Source organism: Equus caballus, chromosome 24 (genome assembly GCF_041296265.1).
Source record: "Equus caballus isolate H_3958 breed thoroughbred chromosome 24, TB-T2T, whole genome shotgun sequence".
NCBI lineage: Eukaryota > Metazoa > Chordata > Mammalia > Perissodactyla > Equidae > Equus > Equus caballus.
Genome location: NC_091707.1, coordinates 57050819 through 57070128, shown reverse-complemented (window position 1 = coordinate 57070128; position 19310 = coordinate 57050819). Strand labels below are relative to the sequence as shown.

Here is a 19310-nt window from a genome sequence, read left to right as displayed (position 1 = left end):
TAGTAGACAACGACATCAAAACAATTATAACTGTATTTCAATGTGTTCAAGAAGTTAGAGGAAAGACTGCATATATTAAGCAGAGACATGAAATATATTTTTTAAAAAAGGTCCAAATCACTGGCCTGGTGCTGTAGCAGTTAGGTTCACACACACTGCTGTCACAGCCCAGGGTTCACAGGTTCAGATTCTGGGCACAGACCTACACCACTCATCAAGCCATGCTGTGGCAGCGACCCACATATAAAATAGAGGAAGACTGGCACAGATGTTAGCTCAGGGCCAATCTTCCTCCCCGAAAGAAAAAAAGGCCCAAATCAAACTTCCAAATATAAAACCTGTAATGTCTGAGATGAAAAATACACTAAATATATTATATATCTTATAATCTATACATATTATATATTAAATATATTATAATGTAATAAAATATATTAGACACTGCAAAAGAAAAGTAAACATAGACATAGCAATAGAAAATATTCAAAACGAAACAGAAGAAAAGACTGAACAGAGCATCAGTAAACAAAGGGACTGCAAGTAGCCTATTGTACCTACAACTGTGTTCTTTAAATATATACAGTTTATGTCAATTATATCTCAATAAGGCTGTTTTTAAAAACCTAATCTTTCAAGACAAGGCTGAGCCTTCATATTGTCATTTTTCAAGTCCTACATTTATCTTCAATGTAGCCATACATTTTAATCATCTTTTTGGTTTAATTAGGTACTAAATAATCACCTCAAAAAACAAAGCTCTCCTGGGGCTGGCCCCGTGGCCGAGTGGTTAAGTTCGTGCGCTCCACTGCAAGCGGCCCAGTGTTTCGTTGGTTCGAATCCTGGGCGTGGACATGGCACTGCTCATCAAACCACGCTGAGGCAGCGTCCCACATGCCACAACTAAAAGGACCCACAACGAAGAATATACAACTATGTACTGGGGGGCTTTGGGGAGAAAAAGGAAAAAAAATAAAAATCTTTAAATAAATAAAAAACAAAAAAAAAAACAAAGCTCTCCTAAGTTTTCCATTTCCACTTTCTCAAGAAGCCTTATTTTGAATACGTTAATTGCAATATTTTAACAAATAGTATACTAGAAGAATTCAGTACACAATCATCATATTTACCAGCTGTACAAATATCACATTTCACCATGCACTTTGATTAAAGAGGCGTAACTTCTGAACTATAAAAATTTAAAACAATGAAGCTTTCAAGTCATCAGAGCTTCTAGATCAGTGTTATCCAACAGAATTTTCTGGGATAATGTAAATGTTCTGTTCTGCGCTGTCCAATACAGTAGCCAGTAACTACATAGGGCTACTGAGCACTTGAAATGCGGGTGGTGTGACAGAAGTCGTTTTAATTTTATTTAATTTTAATAAATTTAAATGTAAATAGTTACATATAGCAAGTGGCTACACTAATGGACAATACAGCTCAAGACAGAAAATTGACTCAAATTTTTAAGAAAGATTAGAATTTTCAAAATTTTTTAACACTTGTAGCTTATATTTTATATAATATTAATTCTGTAATTAATAAACACCATAAAAATGATAAACACTGAAAAACTCCCAGTTTTCAAGGCTTGGATCAAAGGGCCATTTCATCTAAAACTTCTTCCTGGTATTCAGTAAAACCGCTATTGTTCCTACTATCCTGATCTCACTATATCCATGTTAAGTTTCAAAGCAGAACAAGCTCCAAGCCCAGAAGCTTCTATGCCAGTAAAGGTAAAGCAGGAATTGTAACCTTCATCCAGAGAGAGAGAGTGTGTGTGTATGTATGTAGAACAGCACAGAAATATCTTAAGTTCAAGTGAATACAATGGTCAGCCAATCTCCCAATTTTTTTCTCCTCAAAGCCCCAGTACATAGCTGTATATCCTAGCTGTAAAAACATTCTGGTTCTTCTATGTGGGATGCCACCACAGCATGGCTTGATGAGCTGTGTGTAGATCTGCGCCCAGGATCATTCTACCAGCGAACCCTGGGCTGCCGAAGCAGAGCATGCCAACTTAACCAGTGGATCACAGGGCCGGTCCCTCAACTCCAAAATTTTAATTAACCTTTTCATACATAAGGCCATCAAGTAGTCTTTTGGTCACTACATAAAACTGCTAAAGAAGGATAACCATTCCTGGTTTCTTCAATTCCCTACCCTCCAGCACTACCCCATGTCTCCTGGTTCCCTCTGTATACTGCCATCAGCAATGTATGAGGGGTTGGGGAGAGTGGGGAATAGGAAGTAACTGCTTAATAAGTACGAGATTTTCTTTTGGGGTGAAGAAAATGTTTTGAAACTGGACAAAGTAGGAGTTGCACAACACTGTGAACGTACTAAATACCACTGAACTGCTCACTTCAAAATGATTAATTTTACGTTATATGAATTTCAACTTGATAAAATTTTTTAAAGAATGTATTTAAGCAAGATGTGCCTCTCTAATTCATATGAATTCATTACGAGAAAGGCATAGAAAACAGGGAAAATCAGCTTTTAACTGCAATTTAAAAGCTCACTTTTCCTTGAGTTTCCATTTCTTAAACAACTGAATTTGGCACATAATTATCTGACGTCCATTACAAAATGCCTAATAAAGGAGTGTCAGTTAAACCAAGCACACATTCTTCTTATACTCAGAACCACATTCAACTATGACAAGTTAGCAGAAGATAAACCATAAGATATCTCAACCTGAAGTGGTGGCTCAAAACTATGCTCCCACCTCCAAGAAAGCAGAAGTACAGGGCACCACTAGCTCCCAGAAGAGCAGAGACACCTAAAGGTCTTCAGTTTAGGTAGAAAGCAAGTCTTGAGGCTCTGGCCAGACAAAAACCAGTCCTTAGTTAAGTCAGTCCTTAGTTAAATTACACCATGATCAAATGACACACGGCAAACCTCACATGTGAGTCGATCAGAATGAGGCTTGCAATTTTCTTTAAATATACTATGGTCTTTGAAAAATGCACCAAAATTCACTAATAACACAAAGAAATATATACTTTGGATTGGGGGGGGACCAGGGTTAGTTTGTTTTTTGTTTTTTTGACGAGAGAGGGAGGATGGGAAAAATATGCAAGGGACAGAAATTAGTTGCTGAACAATACCAACCAGAATGCTGTACAGGTGAAATCAAGAGTTTTTAAAAACACACTTAGATATTTTAATTTGTGCATCATTTCACACCTTATTCAAGACATGGTTCTTAAATTCATTCCACAGCTCAAGTTCAATATAAACCCACAGAAAAACACAAGGAGGGGGAGGGGAGAGATAGAAAATATTTCCATGTTATACCCATAAACTAAAACGTAGCCAACATAACATTGTCCTTTGTAACCTTAATTCACACAATCATGCTCCCCTCAAAGAAACTGAAATTGTGTTTTAAGCTCTGCAGATGACTATTTCAACGTACGTGCAGGAGGAAAGCAACTCACTCCAATTTGCCCCAACCAAGCCAGGTACCTCCCATTTCACCTATGTTTTCACTGCCAGGAACTGGACATGAAGCAGGTGCTGGCAACCCTAACCATAAAACTCCACAACACCTGGGGCCGCGTGGAAACAACTAAGCAACTGATGCCATAAAGCACTGCTCCTATGTGCGTTTCCTTAAAGAGGATTTCTGGCTGACTCGCCCTGAAAAACTCGAGACTGAAATTTGAATGAAACTGGTATCTTGTGTTTTCCTTTCTTAGTGATAATAAAACAACGGTGTATCTTACAACTGATGGCATCTTAGAATGGGTTTCCTTGGGCAAGTTATTAGGTTGAACCATGACAATAAGCCTCTTGGTGCCTCTGTTTCCTCACCTGGAAAACAGAGATAACTTTACCTCAAATGACTGTTGTGATTGTTGTGTTAAAATTTTTAATAGATATAAAGTGTTCAAAAGAGCCTGGCACACAGTCTGCACACGCTGACCTGGCACTGATAGATCATTCCTTTGAGGGTTTTCTGTTGGTGACAAGTTGCACGCTCCCATCCACACACTCACCTATTTCCTTATAATCAGTGGCAAATCCATAAGACAGTTGAATTTAGTTTTAGTCCATAGCACCTTCACCTTTTGTAGGCTAAGTGACCACTATGGGAACTAAAGCCATAACTTTAACCTCTAATTAGCATGCTGCTATAACTACATGCTAGATAGAAATCAAATCAGACCTTTTCAAGTTATCAGGCACTGTAATTTGGGTCAATCGGTTAATAATACACCAAATCAACTGAAAACACTGAAACAAAACAAAAAAGATGTGTCAATTCTCAGTGACATTCATCTTAGAAATCAGGAGTCCCAGTGACAAATATTACAGGGGCTCTGTACCAAGGCCAGTCTTCGAGCAGAAATACATCCTTGGTTGGATATTCCTTCTAAGTAAAGAAAATCAATCAACACCCCATACTAAAGAAAAAACAAAAACTATATATATGCAATCCTAACAAAGGATCGGTATTCAAACATATAAAGAACTCACACAAATCACTAAGAAAAAGACCAACACCCTATAGAAAAATAACAAAAGATATATTCACAAGAGGAACCTGAGTAGCCAAAAAACACATAAAAATACACTTAATCTTACCAGTAATTAGAAAAATGCAAACATAAATCACAAAAGGATAGCACTGCAAAAAGTCAATAAATCTGACATCACAGTGAAGATCGAAACTTATGTGCCTTGTTACTGGCAATGTACTTGTTTGGAAAGCATCAAAGCAAATGGATATGCACAAATAATTCCATTTGCAAAAAGACACTGACAATAACAAAACATTCTTTACCATACCTAAGTATGTACTAAACTACAGAAACATGCATGGGACTTCTGATGGCCGTGAGAGTGTGCCACTCAGATCTCCCTCCAGGAGAGAAAGTGCTGAGAGCAGTGTGATGGGCTCCCAGTCCCAGCGGCCCACCACCTTCAGGATGCACGCAGCATTCACGCCACAGGCATTCCAGAGCAGGGCCCTTCCTGCCCAAACGACACCTCTAACAATCTTTGCTCTGGCTCAGATTTTCTCCAAGTGTAATGCAACTTTAGGCTCCTTGATCCAACCACTGTCATCCTTCCTTCTCTGTTTTCCTTCATAAATGTCACACCCACATCCATTCTGAAAGCTTTTGCTACCCCTATGAATCTCTTGCACACCTAATTCTATCCTGGCATCTGCTTCTCAGAGGATACAAACAAACTATCACAGGAATAACATAAATCAACTTCAAATTAGTGAAGCTGGGAGTGGAGGAATTAGCCTTCAGCTGCACCTGAAACAATTACGGCCTAATATTAACAGCGCTTAATCACAATGGTGGATACATAACTGTACGTGTTATTTTCTGTTCTATTCAAATGTTTATTTTTTCAGTAACTCTATCTCTACAATTCTATCCTACCTTATAGTAATTTAGAGACATTCAAATTATGCACAGTAACTAGTCACTTCAATTTTTAAAAGTTTAAATCTTACTTCTGGTTCTAAAATACGAACACATATTACTGTTCTCAATTATTTTACCCAGTAACAAAGCTCTGAAACATTGAAAATTTGAAGTGTGGCCTTACCTGGCCTCAAGCCTACCCTGAGATACTTTTAATGATCAGGTATTGAAAGACAGACAAATACAAGTCACTTTCTCTCTCCAGGCTTTATTTTCTTCATCTAGAACACAGGAAGGTTGGATGAGACAGACATTACAATTTTCTCTCTCATTACTTTGAAGGAGGGAAAATTCAAAGGTTTCAAAGAATTATGTCTAGTGTGCCATTTTTACTAAAATCCACATCTCTAAAGAATCTGACTAATTTGAAAAAAACAGGAGTTTTAGAGATGCTAATATTTCATCTAAATAACGCTTAACGTTATTTTAAAATATTTATTTCTCTCAAACATTTTAGCAAAATACTTTTTGATACCTTAAACTTACTTTAAAATAGTCCATTTAAAAAAAACAACAACAGAAACCATAAAACTCAACCAAAAGTTAAATACATGTATTAATAAGACTTCCAGAACACAAAGTAGAAGAAATTATATTGCAACTCTACCCATATAGTTTCTAAGGTCACAAATATTTTCCACACTTGCTATTTAAACCTGTAGGAATTAACTCAGTCCAAGTCATCCAATCAGCACTCAATCCCAATTCCCACCTTATTCAGACTTTTTACTGTGTTGCTACAGAGATTCTCTCTCCCAGAAAGTGATTTCAAGCTCTCAGTTTTGAATGTAAATTCTAACTTAACACATACTCCTTAGCAAAGATCACTGTGTTCCATTAGAGTAAGGGGACAAACAGAGGCCCTATTTCTTTTACATTACGCCTGGAACCTCTGAAGAAAGGGTCAGAAGAAAGTGATGGTTAAACCATAAATTAATTACAACAATCTACGTAGCAGAGAGGAAAATACAAAAAGTACCATAAACTGAGGGAGAATACAGTAACTTGCATAGAGCTTTGATGTTTCATCTCCCAAGACTAAGATTTTTTTCAACTACATTGCCCAAAGAACTTTATAACCCCAAGGAAAATGGCTCTCTCAGAGTAAGCCTAAATTTCTTGAATACAAATGACCTTTAACATTGCTTTTAAAACTACTCTGCTCTGGTTAGTTTCAACTAGCTAACCCGTAAATCACAGTCCTCAAGCCTGGAAAGGAGCACTGTGGTGGAAGAATCCCTTCTGGAGAGCATTAACTCTCAGTCAAGAACTGGAAAGTTTAGAGCAAAAGCTCCCTAACTCAGAACCCAGTCAATATGCCTTCCCCTGGCCCAGGAATGGATTCAAGGTTTCTTTTGTACTATCTAGAAACTTGATCTGAACAGGTCTACCTACTCTCTCTGGACCTCAGTGTTCTTTTCGGCTATATAAACGTTTTGGACCAGTTCTCTCTCTTCCAGGAAAGGATATTTACCTAAATTGCAGCAGGTATATGTAACTTAAAAGCAATCATCTTCAAATATCTCACTGCACAATGTGTAATCAAATCAATGGCTTCGTTATAATCCAGTCTTACCGATGCAGTAAAGCAGGCAATGCAGGGACCACTACTTGGCAACTTAAGTTACATGAACGATAATTAGAATAAGGATACCAGGAAATACTGTGTGCCAGGCACTATGCTGGGCATTTTACATGTATTAGCACAGTTAACTCCTTCTCTCAAGGAAGAAGTTCCATTGTCTCTCTTTTACAGATGAAGGCAAAAATGAAGTAACTTGCTCAGGACCAAGAGATGGCTGGCAAGACGCAGTGCCAGGATAGGAACTCAGGTTTGACGATTCTCACAGCCCAAGCTCTCCCAGTCTACTCTATATTGCCTCTGAAAGAAACATGAAATTAAAAAGATGACTATAATTGACATAATCATAGACTAGTAGTGATGAAAAGAACCCCTGATTCATGATTGAGGAAACTGAGGCTTCTAGAGATAAAATGACCAGCTCTACCTTCTATGACCTTAGTCAGAGAGACAGGGCTCTGAATCTCCTGACAACCAGCTTTAGGTCTCCCTGCTACACTACCTGACGAAGGCGATCACTCAGAGGATTCCCCATCACCCTGACCTCTCACGGGGCGAACAATGCCTCAAAGTATGTTTAAATCACAAAGTACTGACCAAAACTTAGGAATCTTAGGATATTTATAAAGCTGATTTTTACAATGGAACTAAAGCACAGAAAATAATGTGTTCTAAGAGGAACAAAGTAAAAAGAAATGAAAAGCATGTCAAAACACTTTGTTCAGTAAAACTATTCCACGTTAAAGCATAACACATTTTATTAACTAATACAAGTTACCCCTGAAGTGACAGTTGAGCCACTGACAACCACAAATCTGATTAAATATATTGGATTCAATGTTCCAAATACAGGTTGCACATTTAAAGGACTTTTACCTCAAAAATTTTACCATTAACATATCCTCTTCTGTAAGAGTCTTACTGTTACTATTAGCAAACTGTGATACTGAAAACCAACTTGGGAAAGAAGTTGACATAATAACACACACTTCAGAAAACAAAGAACTCGAGTCAACCTTAAAATCCTGTCACTGTGCTCCTCTAGCTAGAAGACAACAAAGAGGAAGAGGACCAAACAAATGATCAAAGAAATACATAGGCTACAGATTCCTCCTCTGCGGGCTTACTGCTAAGATCATGGGAACATTCACACTTTCGGAGAGAAAAACACTACTCATTTCAAAATAAATTACGCTCCACAAGTGTAGGAAATAACTAACCGGAGGTAGGCTAGAATGAGCATTCCTTCTTCTTACTGCATTCTATGATTACTAAGTTCTAAAAGAAACCAGTGACAACTCAGATTTGCTACAGCACTGAATACAGAAAGACAGTCTGGTCACCACACGAGAACAAAGCCTAAGTTAAACGTTTAGAATTGCATTCTGGTCTTTGTTTTCAAATCTAATTGATGAAACTTTTTCTATCACTATAAATAGACAGTATTTTAATTACCAAGTAATGCCAGAGTCCACTGATCTAGCCTAGGTCTCAATTAGATTATAAGAACTGAATCAGCATTTTAGGACTACAGTGCTCTATCCCCCTCATGCACTGTTTGCGAGGGATGACTGAAATGAATCTTCCTTGGACCATGTAAGGAATATCAGGTGGTCCTAGTTTCAATCATTTGTTTTCAAAATTAAATGGGGTCAAGTTGGAATAGTGTGGACAAATAAAATCTGACTTAAAAAAAATTAAAATCAACTTCTTCCACTCACACATCTTTACCAGAGACAGTTTTCTTAAAAAAGGCTTTCTGACAAGTTTCACATTCACCTGTCCAAATTCTGGTTTAAAAAAAAATAACGATAAATTCAAAACTCAGGCAGAGAGAAAGAAAAAGCAGTAAAAATCACAGTCTCAATTCTACATTATTTCTAACTTGTACTCATGGAAAGAACCTGTCTTAAGTTTAAAGATCTAAAAAAAAATTTTTGCCATCAAACAAATATGGTATACCATTTCTAGTCCAAAATGGAAGTCTTCTCTTCCCTTAGATTTTAAGTTATACGAGAACACACCTAAAAAAAAAATCACTAGGAAACAGTAAAGTCCCACCATTTTCAGCCATATCTGGGAATGTGTCCCACTGCTCAGACTGGCAAAACAGGGTTTGAAATTATTTCATACCAGTTAGATTCCTTTCCAGATTAAGACAAACACAAAATAAGAAATTTGGAAATGTTAATACTAAGACCCAATCAATTGGCAGTAAGACTATGCAACAGAACATTTAAGATGTTCTATTTTTTAGAATGGCAAGTGTCTAGCAAATTTATGCGTGCACTCATTCCATCAAAAATGCAAGGACAGCTCAAAGTATGATCCTATTACCTTTGCCATTTCAATGGAGAACAACTCCAAAGAAGTCCGGTTCATGACTAACAAAGCAGAGACAGACATCAGTCTTTAGAAGAACATCAGAAATCTAATTCCTGTTGTTGCCATCAAATATACCCTTTTCTTTAGGCATATACAACATATTTAAATAAAGCTTTCAAAACTAATATAACCAAAATGTATCAAAAACCGAGCAACTAACTAAAACTAAAAGATCTACACAAGCTGATTTTAAAAAAGTGGAGGAAACTTGGTGACAAGCTTTTGCTTTATGTTCTGTGTATTAACACAAAGATGGACTTGACCTACAAAATGAAGATAGGGTCAACGGTAACCAAAAAACAGTATGCTTCCCCTGGTGGCCAACCAAGGAATGGAAAAGGCATTACAGAAGAGAAAAAGCCTGGTCTCCTAGTCCTATCCTGTCACTCTTATGAGAAGTGACTACCAAAAAAGGAAGATGTGGGGGAAGGGGAAACCAACATGAGTTTAAAAAGAACACAAACCTGGGTGTTACACTACACACATTTAAGAGATTTAAACCAACAGACCAAAATGTAGAAGGCAAATATGGGAAAGGTCTTTTACTTCCAGAATGCCAAGAGCTCACTCAGGGATCCCCATGTATTTTCACTTCAAAGAACAAGAACACTCAGAATTTAGTACCTTAATAACAACTTAAGAGCCATGGCTTTTTTTCAAGGACTAGATCCTTGCAATTTTCTGCAGTCTTGTTTCCAAGGAAAAGCATTCGTGCATTTGTTTTCTCAAATAAACTAGTGGTATAACCTACACAGAGAACCTCCAGCTCTAAATCCCTCCAACCAGGAGGACTGTTAACTCCAGTTCCACAAGATTCTCTTTTGAATTTTATTTCTAAAATAAAACCCGCGACCTTCCAAACATTTTCTACGCCAACAATCTTCAAAGACAGTCTCATACAGAAACAGCCTAGAATCTCCTGTATTAAAATCCGACGAATTCCTTTGTCTGATTGGATTTTTTCTGGTACCACTTTAAATTTCCTTCCACACAGACTAGCAGCAAGGGAACTAAATGTTCATTCTAGGGTGTAGGCATCTCTTGGAGGTGGAAACCATTTGTTAGGCTAAAGCTTCTGAAGGTTCTATTCTTTCACAACCCCTTCCTTAAGAAAAAAGGAAATACACGCACATTTACAAATAGGTCCTAAAATCAAACTGCCACAAGCCTCTCCTCCCCAGGCAGGCGCCCTCTGGGAAGCACACTTCTTTTATTAACTGATTTGGGGGGGTCGTTATTCTACTCGCCCTCGGGATGGGAGGGAAGCCTGGGGACCGGCGGGAGGAGGACAAGGCATGGGGGGCACCCTGGGTAGGGGAGAAGCGAGCCGAGGGCGTCCCAGGTCGGGGGCGCTCGCCGGCGCTAACTCTCCGGCACTGCCACCCCTACCGAGGCGCGGCTCGTCCGGACCCGGGGACCGCCGGAGCCCCGGCCCAGGCGTGGCCGCCCCGGCACCGCCGCCTCCCCCCGGGGCCGCAGGGGGACAGCGGCACCCACCCGACTGGGCCGACTCGGGCCTTCCCCGTGCGCGGAGGCACGTTGGCAGCACACGTTCGTGTGTCTCCCTCGTTCTCGCCCTGCTGTTCTCCCCGCGGACGGCAGGGCGAACACACAAAAAGAAAGTTGTCCGAGGGCTCCCGCCCCCTCGGGGCGCGGGGGACCGGGGCGCACCCGCCGCCGGCCGACCCGGGGCGCTACTCACCCGGGTCGAAGTCGGGCACCACCGCCTGGTACTGGGGTCCGACGCGCATGCCGCCGCCACCTGCGGGGAAGCAGAGCACGGCGGTCAGCGGGCGCGGGCTGGGGGCGCGGGGGCGGCGCGCGGCGGCTGCCACCCACCACCTACCGTGCTCCTCGTCGCTGGACGAGCCCGAGCTGCCTTCCTCCCAGGAGTTGCTGCTGCTGTTGCCATTGGGCGCCGCCGCCGCCAAACTTTTATTCTGCCCATTATTGGGGGCGGCGGCGGCCGAGGCGGCGGCGGAGGCGGAGGCGGCGGCGGCGGCCGAGGCGGCAGCAGCCGAGGCGGAGGCGGAGGCGGCCGCGGCGGAGGCGGCGGCGGCCGAGGCGGCCGCGCTGGCCGCGTTGTTCCTGCCTCTCCGCTTCCCTGAGACCTCGGGGCCCTTCTCCACCATGGCCGGCATCGGCGGGGGCCGGGGCCGGGCTAAAGTGGCGGGGACCCGCGGCTCCTGAGGAGGGGCGCCGGGCCGGGGGAGGGGGTGCGGGCGGGCGCGGGGCCGGGGGCGCGGCGGGAGCCCGCGGGCGCGAGTTGGGGCTGGGGGCGGCCCTGGCAGGCGGAGCGCGGAGCTGCTTCAAGCCCCCAGCGCCAAGCCGAGCGCAACTTTCGCTCTCATCGCCGCCCGCACTTCACTGGCACTAACTACTCCGGGAGCAGCGAGCGGGAGGGGAGGGGGCGGGGCCTGGGACGAGCAGGGTGGGGGGGGGGAAGCCGCGCGCAGCCCAACCCGACGCGGGGACGGCTCCGCCCCCCACGCGCTCCCATTGGCTCTTGTGGGATTTGGACGGCGAGCGGCCGCCCGGTTGGCTCGGCACACCCGTCCGTCCAAGGGACCGGGGCAGGGGAGCCGGGAGGGGGAGGCTCGGGGCTTCCGTTGGTCAGGTTCGGTTGACGCGTATCGCCCGCTGTACGTGGTTTGAGGTTTGCAATCTCTCTACGCCCCATGATCCATCTCTCTAGGCAATAGCGGGGAGTTAGCTGCCCTCCCCGCCCCCTCCCTCTGCCGCGGCCCCTGCCCTTCTCACCTGCGCGCACCCCCCGCCGCCTCTCCCCCGACATTCACCGAAGGGCCCCACTGAGAGTCCCATCAGCTTCAAAAAGTAAAATATGCACGACGCCAGAACAGAAATTGAATGCAAGGTCGGGACTACTTTCCCCCTCGCGCGGAGGATTACATTCCACAGTTTGAATGGGTTCTATACAAAGAGAAGAAACTAATTGGAAGAAACTAATTGCGCCCCCACCTTTCCCATGGGGTTTGGGGTGTACCAGGTCCGGGGGACCCCTGATGCAGGGGACAGGGTTATCAGGTGACTGTCTCCCCTGGAGGGGAAGGAAGCAGCATGGGAGCTCGGGGGTTTGTGGAGCTTTCTGCTAATGAGGTGGGGGAGGTGGGGAGTCGCCCCATTGGCCCGAGTTGCGGGGCGCGCCGCGTTTGCGGAGGCCGGAGGGGAGGGTTCCCAGCGGCCCCTGCCCGGACGCAGAGTCCGGGCGCGGGGTCCCTGACATCCTCGATGACTGTTTAGAGATCAGTGAAGGGTCCGAACTGTCCTGGGGGGAGGGGAGCACTCCCCATTTCTCTAGTAGGGAGGGAGACTTACAGTAATGGGCTGGGGGCCGGGAAGGGTAAAGAGGAAGAAGCTATTTTCATCCCAAACCCTTGGTAGGGGAGGAGGGTCAACTTCCTCCGAGGCAAGAGCCACTTTTCCGGATCTGCTGCCTGTCCTGCCTCCCCCACTCCACCCCGGGCACCAGGCGAGGGAGAGCACCACCCAGCCCAAGACATCGCTGCCCCGGAGAGTGACCACCGGCCGGCCCAGTAGCTGCCTTATATAGCTGGATGGGGGTAAGGGGAGTGTGACTCCCCGGGAGGTTCATATCTGCCCCACCCCCACCCAGCCCCCAAGCGACGCGCAGTCCGTACAGAATTAGGAGGCCAGAGGAGGTCTATAAATGAAATTTTTTTTTAACGCAGCGGATGGCTATTTTTCTTTTAAGTTGTTTCAAAACTGAGTTTAATACAGGATATAAATAGGTACAGGGAGAAATCTGGAGTCTTATGGTTTTAAAGCCTGAATAAATAAGCAGGGTGTTCTCTTTCACATTTTCTGCAGCATGAACCATCATTATTAACTTCAGTGAAGTGACCACGTTCACTTCTGCCTAAATGGCCTTTAAGAAACAGGGCTGGAGGCCCTCCCCGTGGAGGAGCCCTGCCCCCACCAAGTTTAGGGTCACAGTTCCTGGACTCCTCTTGAAAGGATGCCCCTCTCCTTGGAGAGCCCTAGGCAGTGCCGGTATATGCCCCTGGGAAACTCCAGACGGTTGGCCAGAGTAGGGTGCAGACGGCAAAGCCAAGGTTTAGAACCAGAGGTTGCATTCTTGGGGCTGGGCCACCTGGCTGAGGGCTGTGACTCATCTAGAGGCTGAGCACTCTGCCCTGCTCATTTGGTGTCTCTTTAAGTTTTACCACCAGACTCGAAAAGTTAGCCTACAAGGACACAAAGGTGATACTGAGTCATTTATTAGGGCAGCAGGGATGGCACAGCACATGGAGTCACCAGCCCTACCCACCGAACACCAAGGTTGGGGCTACTTCCTGGCTGGGTTATGACTGTGGGTCCATCACTGGACTCCAACCATTCACTTTTTTCAACGAATTTTAACACCTAAGTTACCTCAACATGTGCCAGGTTCTGTTCTAGTTTGTCTGACCCCAAAGCAATGTGGATACTATATTGGCCTTCGCCCTCTCTGTTTCTTCATTGGTAAAACACAGATTATGGTGCCTACCTACTGGCCTGGTGAATTTTCAGAGTCCATCGCCCTGTCTCCCTCCACCATAGGGAGCCCTCCAACCTGAAGGAAATCCCCCTTCCTAACCCCTGCGTGTTGCTTGGGCGGGGGGGGGGGGGGGGGGGGGGGGGGGGGGGGGGGGTCCACACCCAACCCTTCTGATGGGGAATTTGCAGTCTCCAACTTCAAGCTGCCCCTCTGTACAGTCAGTGGCCCTGCTGGGGGCTTTCCATGACTCTCCCACTCTCTGAGACTAAGATTTCACACCTTCTCTCTTCTCCCTACAACTCCCACAGCCCCTTCTGCCCTCACTCCCAGCCAACGACCTCACTCATCCTTCAATGAGAAAAGCTGAAACCACCAAATGGGATCTCTCTCCTCTTCCAGTGCCTCGAGAGGACACATCTCCCTGCCTGGCACCCGCCTCCCTCCACACCCTCATCCCCCGGCCCCGGGTTCCCCCACCAAGATCTTGATCTCAGGCATCCACCTCCTGCTACCCTCCCCTCACTGTTCTCCTGGGCCGTCAGCCTCTCTCTTTCCCCTGGGTCAGCATTTTCCAAAAAAACGGAAAAACTCTCCCTTGCTCCTAAGCGCCCTTCAGCCTCCTCCCCATTTTTCTACTCCTCCAACGAAAACTACAAAGACACATCTATACCTGCCTTCTCCACTCCCTTCCCAGTCTCTCCTCACCCTACCCCAGCAGGGCTGTGTCCCCACTCTCAACTCTTGCTAAGGTCACCCACAACCTCCCTGCTACCCAATCCAGCAGCCACTTTTTGGTCTCACTGAGCTTCTCGGCAGCATCGGAGTCCACTACACCGAAACTCCCTCACTTCTCTGGATGTTGGTTTGCCATCTTCTGGCTCTGCTCCTACCTCACAGGCCACGCCCCTTCCTTCCAACCTGTAATTGTTGGGGTTCCTCATGGGCCCTCTTCTCTGTCTCTGCTGCATAGTAGGTGCTCATTAAATATTTGTTGGGTGAGAAATGAACGATACAGGGAGTACAGGCTGCTGTGGGTGCACAGAGCAGGAATCACTCTCAGGGAGGGGAGGGTTCCCGGAACACACGAGGTCTGACCTAGACGAGAAATATGCCCTTCAAGGAGGACCTTTTGGTTTTGTCAGCCCAGCATCTCCCTAGAGGAATCCCCAACATCCTCCTCGAGGCGGTTGGGTGGGGCTTCCCCATCTCTGACCAGCACACGACCCAGGTCTGACCAATCAGAGCTCCCCAGCCCTCTGGCTGCAGTGATTGGCTCAGGCATAGGCACGTGGCCTATCCAGCCTAACAAGGCCTGTCCAGAAGTTTTTCTGGAACTCTCAGAAAAGAGAGTGTCTTTCTGAAGTCAGGAACTGAGGACTGGTAAAGCCTAGAGCCTCCAGGCCAGGTGCCCAGGGCTGGAAACTGGAGGAGGCGCTTGGCTCGGGCTCTCTGGCGCGCAGTGTGAGCCCTCCAGTGCGGGCCCTGCTTCGGGAAGCCCTCCGCACCCCGACAGTCTGTGGAGAAAGGAGGGTTGAGTTGAACTCTCCCGCTCCCCACGCCCCATAAGCCAGGTCTCAAATCCTGGCCTTTTAAATTGAGCAGTTTGAGTTTCTGTTACAACTCAATCCTGAATAATACAAATGATTAGGCATTAGCCTGGTGCAAAACAAGGAAGAGAATATGCGCGCAGAGGAAATAGCACCTTTCTGTCTCCTGTGAAAGGCTTAAGAATAACGGCTAACATCTTCAGGGGGTAATGGTGCGCCTGGTTCTGCTCTCTGTTGGAATCGGAGGCTCTTGTAATCCGCCCAGTAATCCCATCAAGGGAACACGGTTATGACGGGCTCCTCCAGGCCTTGTAGGTAAGGAAATTGAGGCATCTGGCGGCGAAGTAGTCTGCGTGAAGCACAGCCCGCACACTCAGTGACAGAGCTCTGCTGCCAGCTGCCTCGCCGGGGACCTAGGAAGGCTGGGAGGCAAGGGGAGAGGATGTGCGCAGGACGCCTTGTCTGATTCTACACGGAGTGTTTATAATTTTTATCGCTGCTATTTTTTTTAGTTTTAGTATTGTTAGATAGCTCGTTAGAAAATTCTGCTAGGCAAGGAATAGTTTCCCCAAGGCTGGAGCCAGGCAAAGGGCAGGGTGTGCCTGGGGCACGAGGCTGGCGGGAAAACAGCCCTGAAGCCAGTCCTAGGAGGGTTCAAACCCCCAAAACACTTTTCAGAAACTGAGAGTTCGGCAGGAATTTTAGCCATCCCAGGAGTTCTTAACCTGCAATCTGTGGATAGAATTCAGGGAACTATGAACATGGCAGGGTAATTACAGCTTTATTTAAATGAACCTTTAACTGAATCTAGCATTTTCTTCAATTATGAATCTAGGCATTATTAGCAAGGGCTGTGACTCTGCCACCCATAGAAATCATAATACTGTCTCATCACACGCAGTTGTTGGAGACATCTCAGAACAGCGTGTACACTCATCTCGAAAATCACAGAAGATAGACCTGCCGCCAGAGTTTGTTACTTAATGTGTTAGTAACTCAACAAATAACTCAAAATGGATCGTAGACCTAACTGTAAGAGCTAGAACTGTAAAACTCTTGGGAGAAAACAAAGGAGTAAATCTTCATGACCTTGAGTTAAGCAAAGATTTCTTAAATACAATTCCAAAGGCATAAGGAACAAAAGAGAAAAATAGATAAATTGGACTTCATCAAAATTAAAAACTTTTATGTTGAAAACAATACCATCAAGAAAGTGAAGAAAGACAGTCCACACTGTGGAAGACGATGTTTGCAAATCATGCCTGGTAAAATGCACTTTAGCTAAAATATATACAGAACTGTCACAACTCAACAATAAAAAATGAATAACCCAATTTTAAAATGAATAAAGTCTATGAATAAACATTTCTCCAAAGAAGATACACAAATGGCAGATAAGCGTGTGAAACAATGTTCAACATTAGCCTTCAGGGAAATGAAAATCAAAATTACAATGTGATACCACTTCATGTACACTAGGATGGCTAGAATAAAAAAGAGAGATAGGGCCAGCCCGGTGGCCCAGCGGTTAAGTGCACACGCTCCGCTTCGGCAGCACGGGGTTCGCCGGTTCGGATCCCGGGTGCGGACATGGCACCGCTTGGCTAAGCCATGCTGTGGTAGGCATCCCACATATAGAGTAGAGGAAGATGGGCACGGATGTTAACTCAGGGGCAGCCTTCCTCAGCAAAAAGAGGAGAATTGGCAGCAGATGTTAGCTGAGGGCTGATCTTCTTCTTCAAAAAAAAAAAAAGAGAGATAATAACAAGCATTGATGAGGATGTGGAGAAATTGGAACCTCACACTGCTGGTGGGAATCTGAAATGGTGCAGCTGCTTTGGAAAACAGTCTGGCAGTTCTTCAAAAAGTTAAACATACAGTTGCCATAAGACCCAGCAGTCCCACTCTTAGATATATAACCAAAATTATCGAAAATATATGTCCGCACAAAAACTTGTACACAAATGTTCACAGCAGTATTATTCACAATAGCTAAAAAGAAACAACTTAAATGTTCATCAACTGATGAATGGATAAACAAAATATGGTCTATCCATATGATGGAATACTATTCAGTCAGGAAAAGAAATAAAGTAGGGGCCAGCCTGATGGCACAGCTGTTAAGTGCACGCATTCCGCTTCAGCGGCCCAGGGTTTGCCAGTTCAGATCCCGGGTGTGGACATGGCACTGCTTGGCATGCCATGCTGTGGTAGGCGTCCCATGTATAAAGTAGAGGAAGATGGGCACGGATGTTAGCTCAGGGCCAGTCTTCTTCAGCAAAAAGAGGAGGATTGGCAGCAGTTAGCTCAGGGCTAATCTTCCTCAAAAAAAAAAAAAAGAAACGAAGTATTAATACAGGCTACAACATGGATGAACCTTGAAAACATAATGTTATGTGAAAGAGGCCAGTCACAAAAGACCACATATCATTCCATTTATATGAAATATCCAGAACAGGCAAATGTATAGAGACAGGAAGTAGATTGGTTGCCAGGGGCTGGGGGAAGGGAGGAGTAGGGAATGACTGCTAATGGGTGTGGGGTTTCTTTCTGAGGTGATGAAATATTCTAAAATTGATCATGGGGATGATTGCACAACTCTGTGACTATACTAAAAACCATTGAATTGTACACTTTAAGTGGGCAAATTAAATGATGTGTGAATTCTATCCCAATAAAGCTGTTTGAAAAATAGAGATGATTAAATAGCAAAGAAGGAGGAGGGAGACACGCAGAAGACTACGTCACATGTCACACATGAGCTTTGTATTTCTATAGGTTCCGGGTGTTCTGCATCCCTCGTGCCCGACGTTGGGGGAGCCAGCCTCCCTGCCGTCTTTGAGATCTCCTGTCCGGCTCTCCACGCCAGCCTCCTTGAGCGCTGCTGCTGAAGTTCTCAATTCAATAGGATGCCAGGGCGAGCGCGGTGACCATACGAAGGCCACCCTGAGGCTCCTTGTCCCACAGCTCCCTGTCTGGTCAAGTCTCCGTTGTGTAGTTGTGTCAGCCTCACCTTGAGTCTTGCAGCTGCGACCTTCACTATACAGATGAGAGACTGGAGGCTGAGCCCGAGCTGTCCTCGTGGGAGGACATGGGAGGGAGGTACGAGGCCAGGCCCTCTCCTGCCCAGTTCACCCCACTCGTTATTTAAATACCTTCTGGAATGTTTTACTTTCTTTAAGAAGCATCCTCAAGAGGACTTGGGAGATGTCTGCAGGCCTGGGTAAGTTTGGGGCCTCCTAGGGTGACTCCCTCAAGGGACCAACGGAGACAGATCCAGCCCCAGGCCCAAGGCCCAGGCTGAGGGAAGTCTCCACACTGGAGACCATGGTCCTCCAGCCCCAGGTCTGTCTCAAGGTTCCCCAGTTCCGGGTGACCTCTCCCTTCCCAGGGGAGGCTGCTCTCACCAGGCCCCATGGCCCAAATTGTGCTCCCTCCCCATCCTTCATGTCACAGCTCACTGTCACCCCCTCCAGGGAGCCCTTCTTACCTCCCTGACCACCTGAGTCCCCTGTCCTAGCCCAGGTGCCCTTTCTGGCACCAGCCATGATTGTAACGCCCTATGTGTGCCACAGTCTGTCTTTCTCCTGCTGGAAAATAAGCTCCATGAGGCCGGGCCTGCTCCAGCGTGTCTGGGATCCCCAGCCAGCGCCGATCCTCAGACAGCACTGGCTCCTTAAATCCCACTGCTGACTTTGTGGTGGGGTCAAGCTGGGACATTTCAACAAGATCCGAGTCAGAGCATAAACATATCGCCCAGAAATAAATGCTGAGCATCACTCTGGCTTCCCAGGTAGCCCCGTGGCTGGCAGATGCCATCTTTC

The 19310-nt window shown here is 45.5% G+C and overlaps 1 protein-coding gene across 3 annotated transcripts in view; it reads right to left on the bottom strand.

Annotated features, from left to right (window-relative positions):
- The window catches only part of RCOR1 (REST corepressor 1), a 124029-nt gene extending 112234 nt beyond the window's left edge, over positions 1 to 11795 (bottom strand). For 2 of the 3 annotated variants that reach the window (XR_011431891.1, XM_023628439.2), the window contains exons 1-2: positions 11267 to 11790; positions 11123 to 11182 (exon numbers count right to left, since the gene is read on the bottom strand). Coding sequence is in view for 2 of the 3 variants with exons in the window: in XM_023628439.2 (XP_023484207.1) it covers positions 11123 to 11182; positions 11267 to 11561 (355 nt within the window). In the remaining variant the exon portion in view is untranslated. Of the gene's footprint in view, positions 1 to 11122; positions 11183 to 11266 lie in introns of all 3 variants that reach the window. The other variant, XM_023628440.2, reaches the window with a different exon arrangement.
- Between the last annotated feature and the right edge of the window lie 7515 nt (positions 11796 to 19310).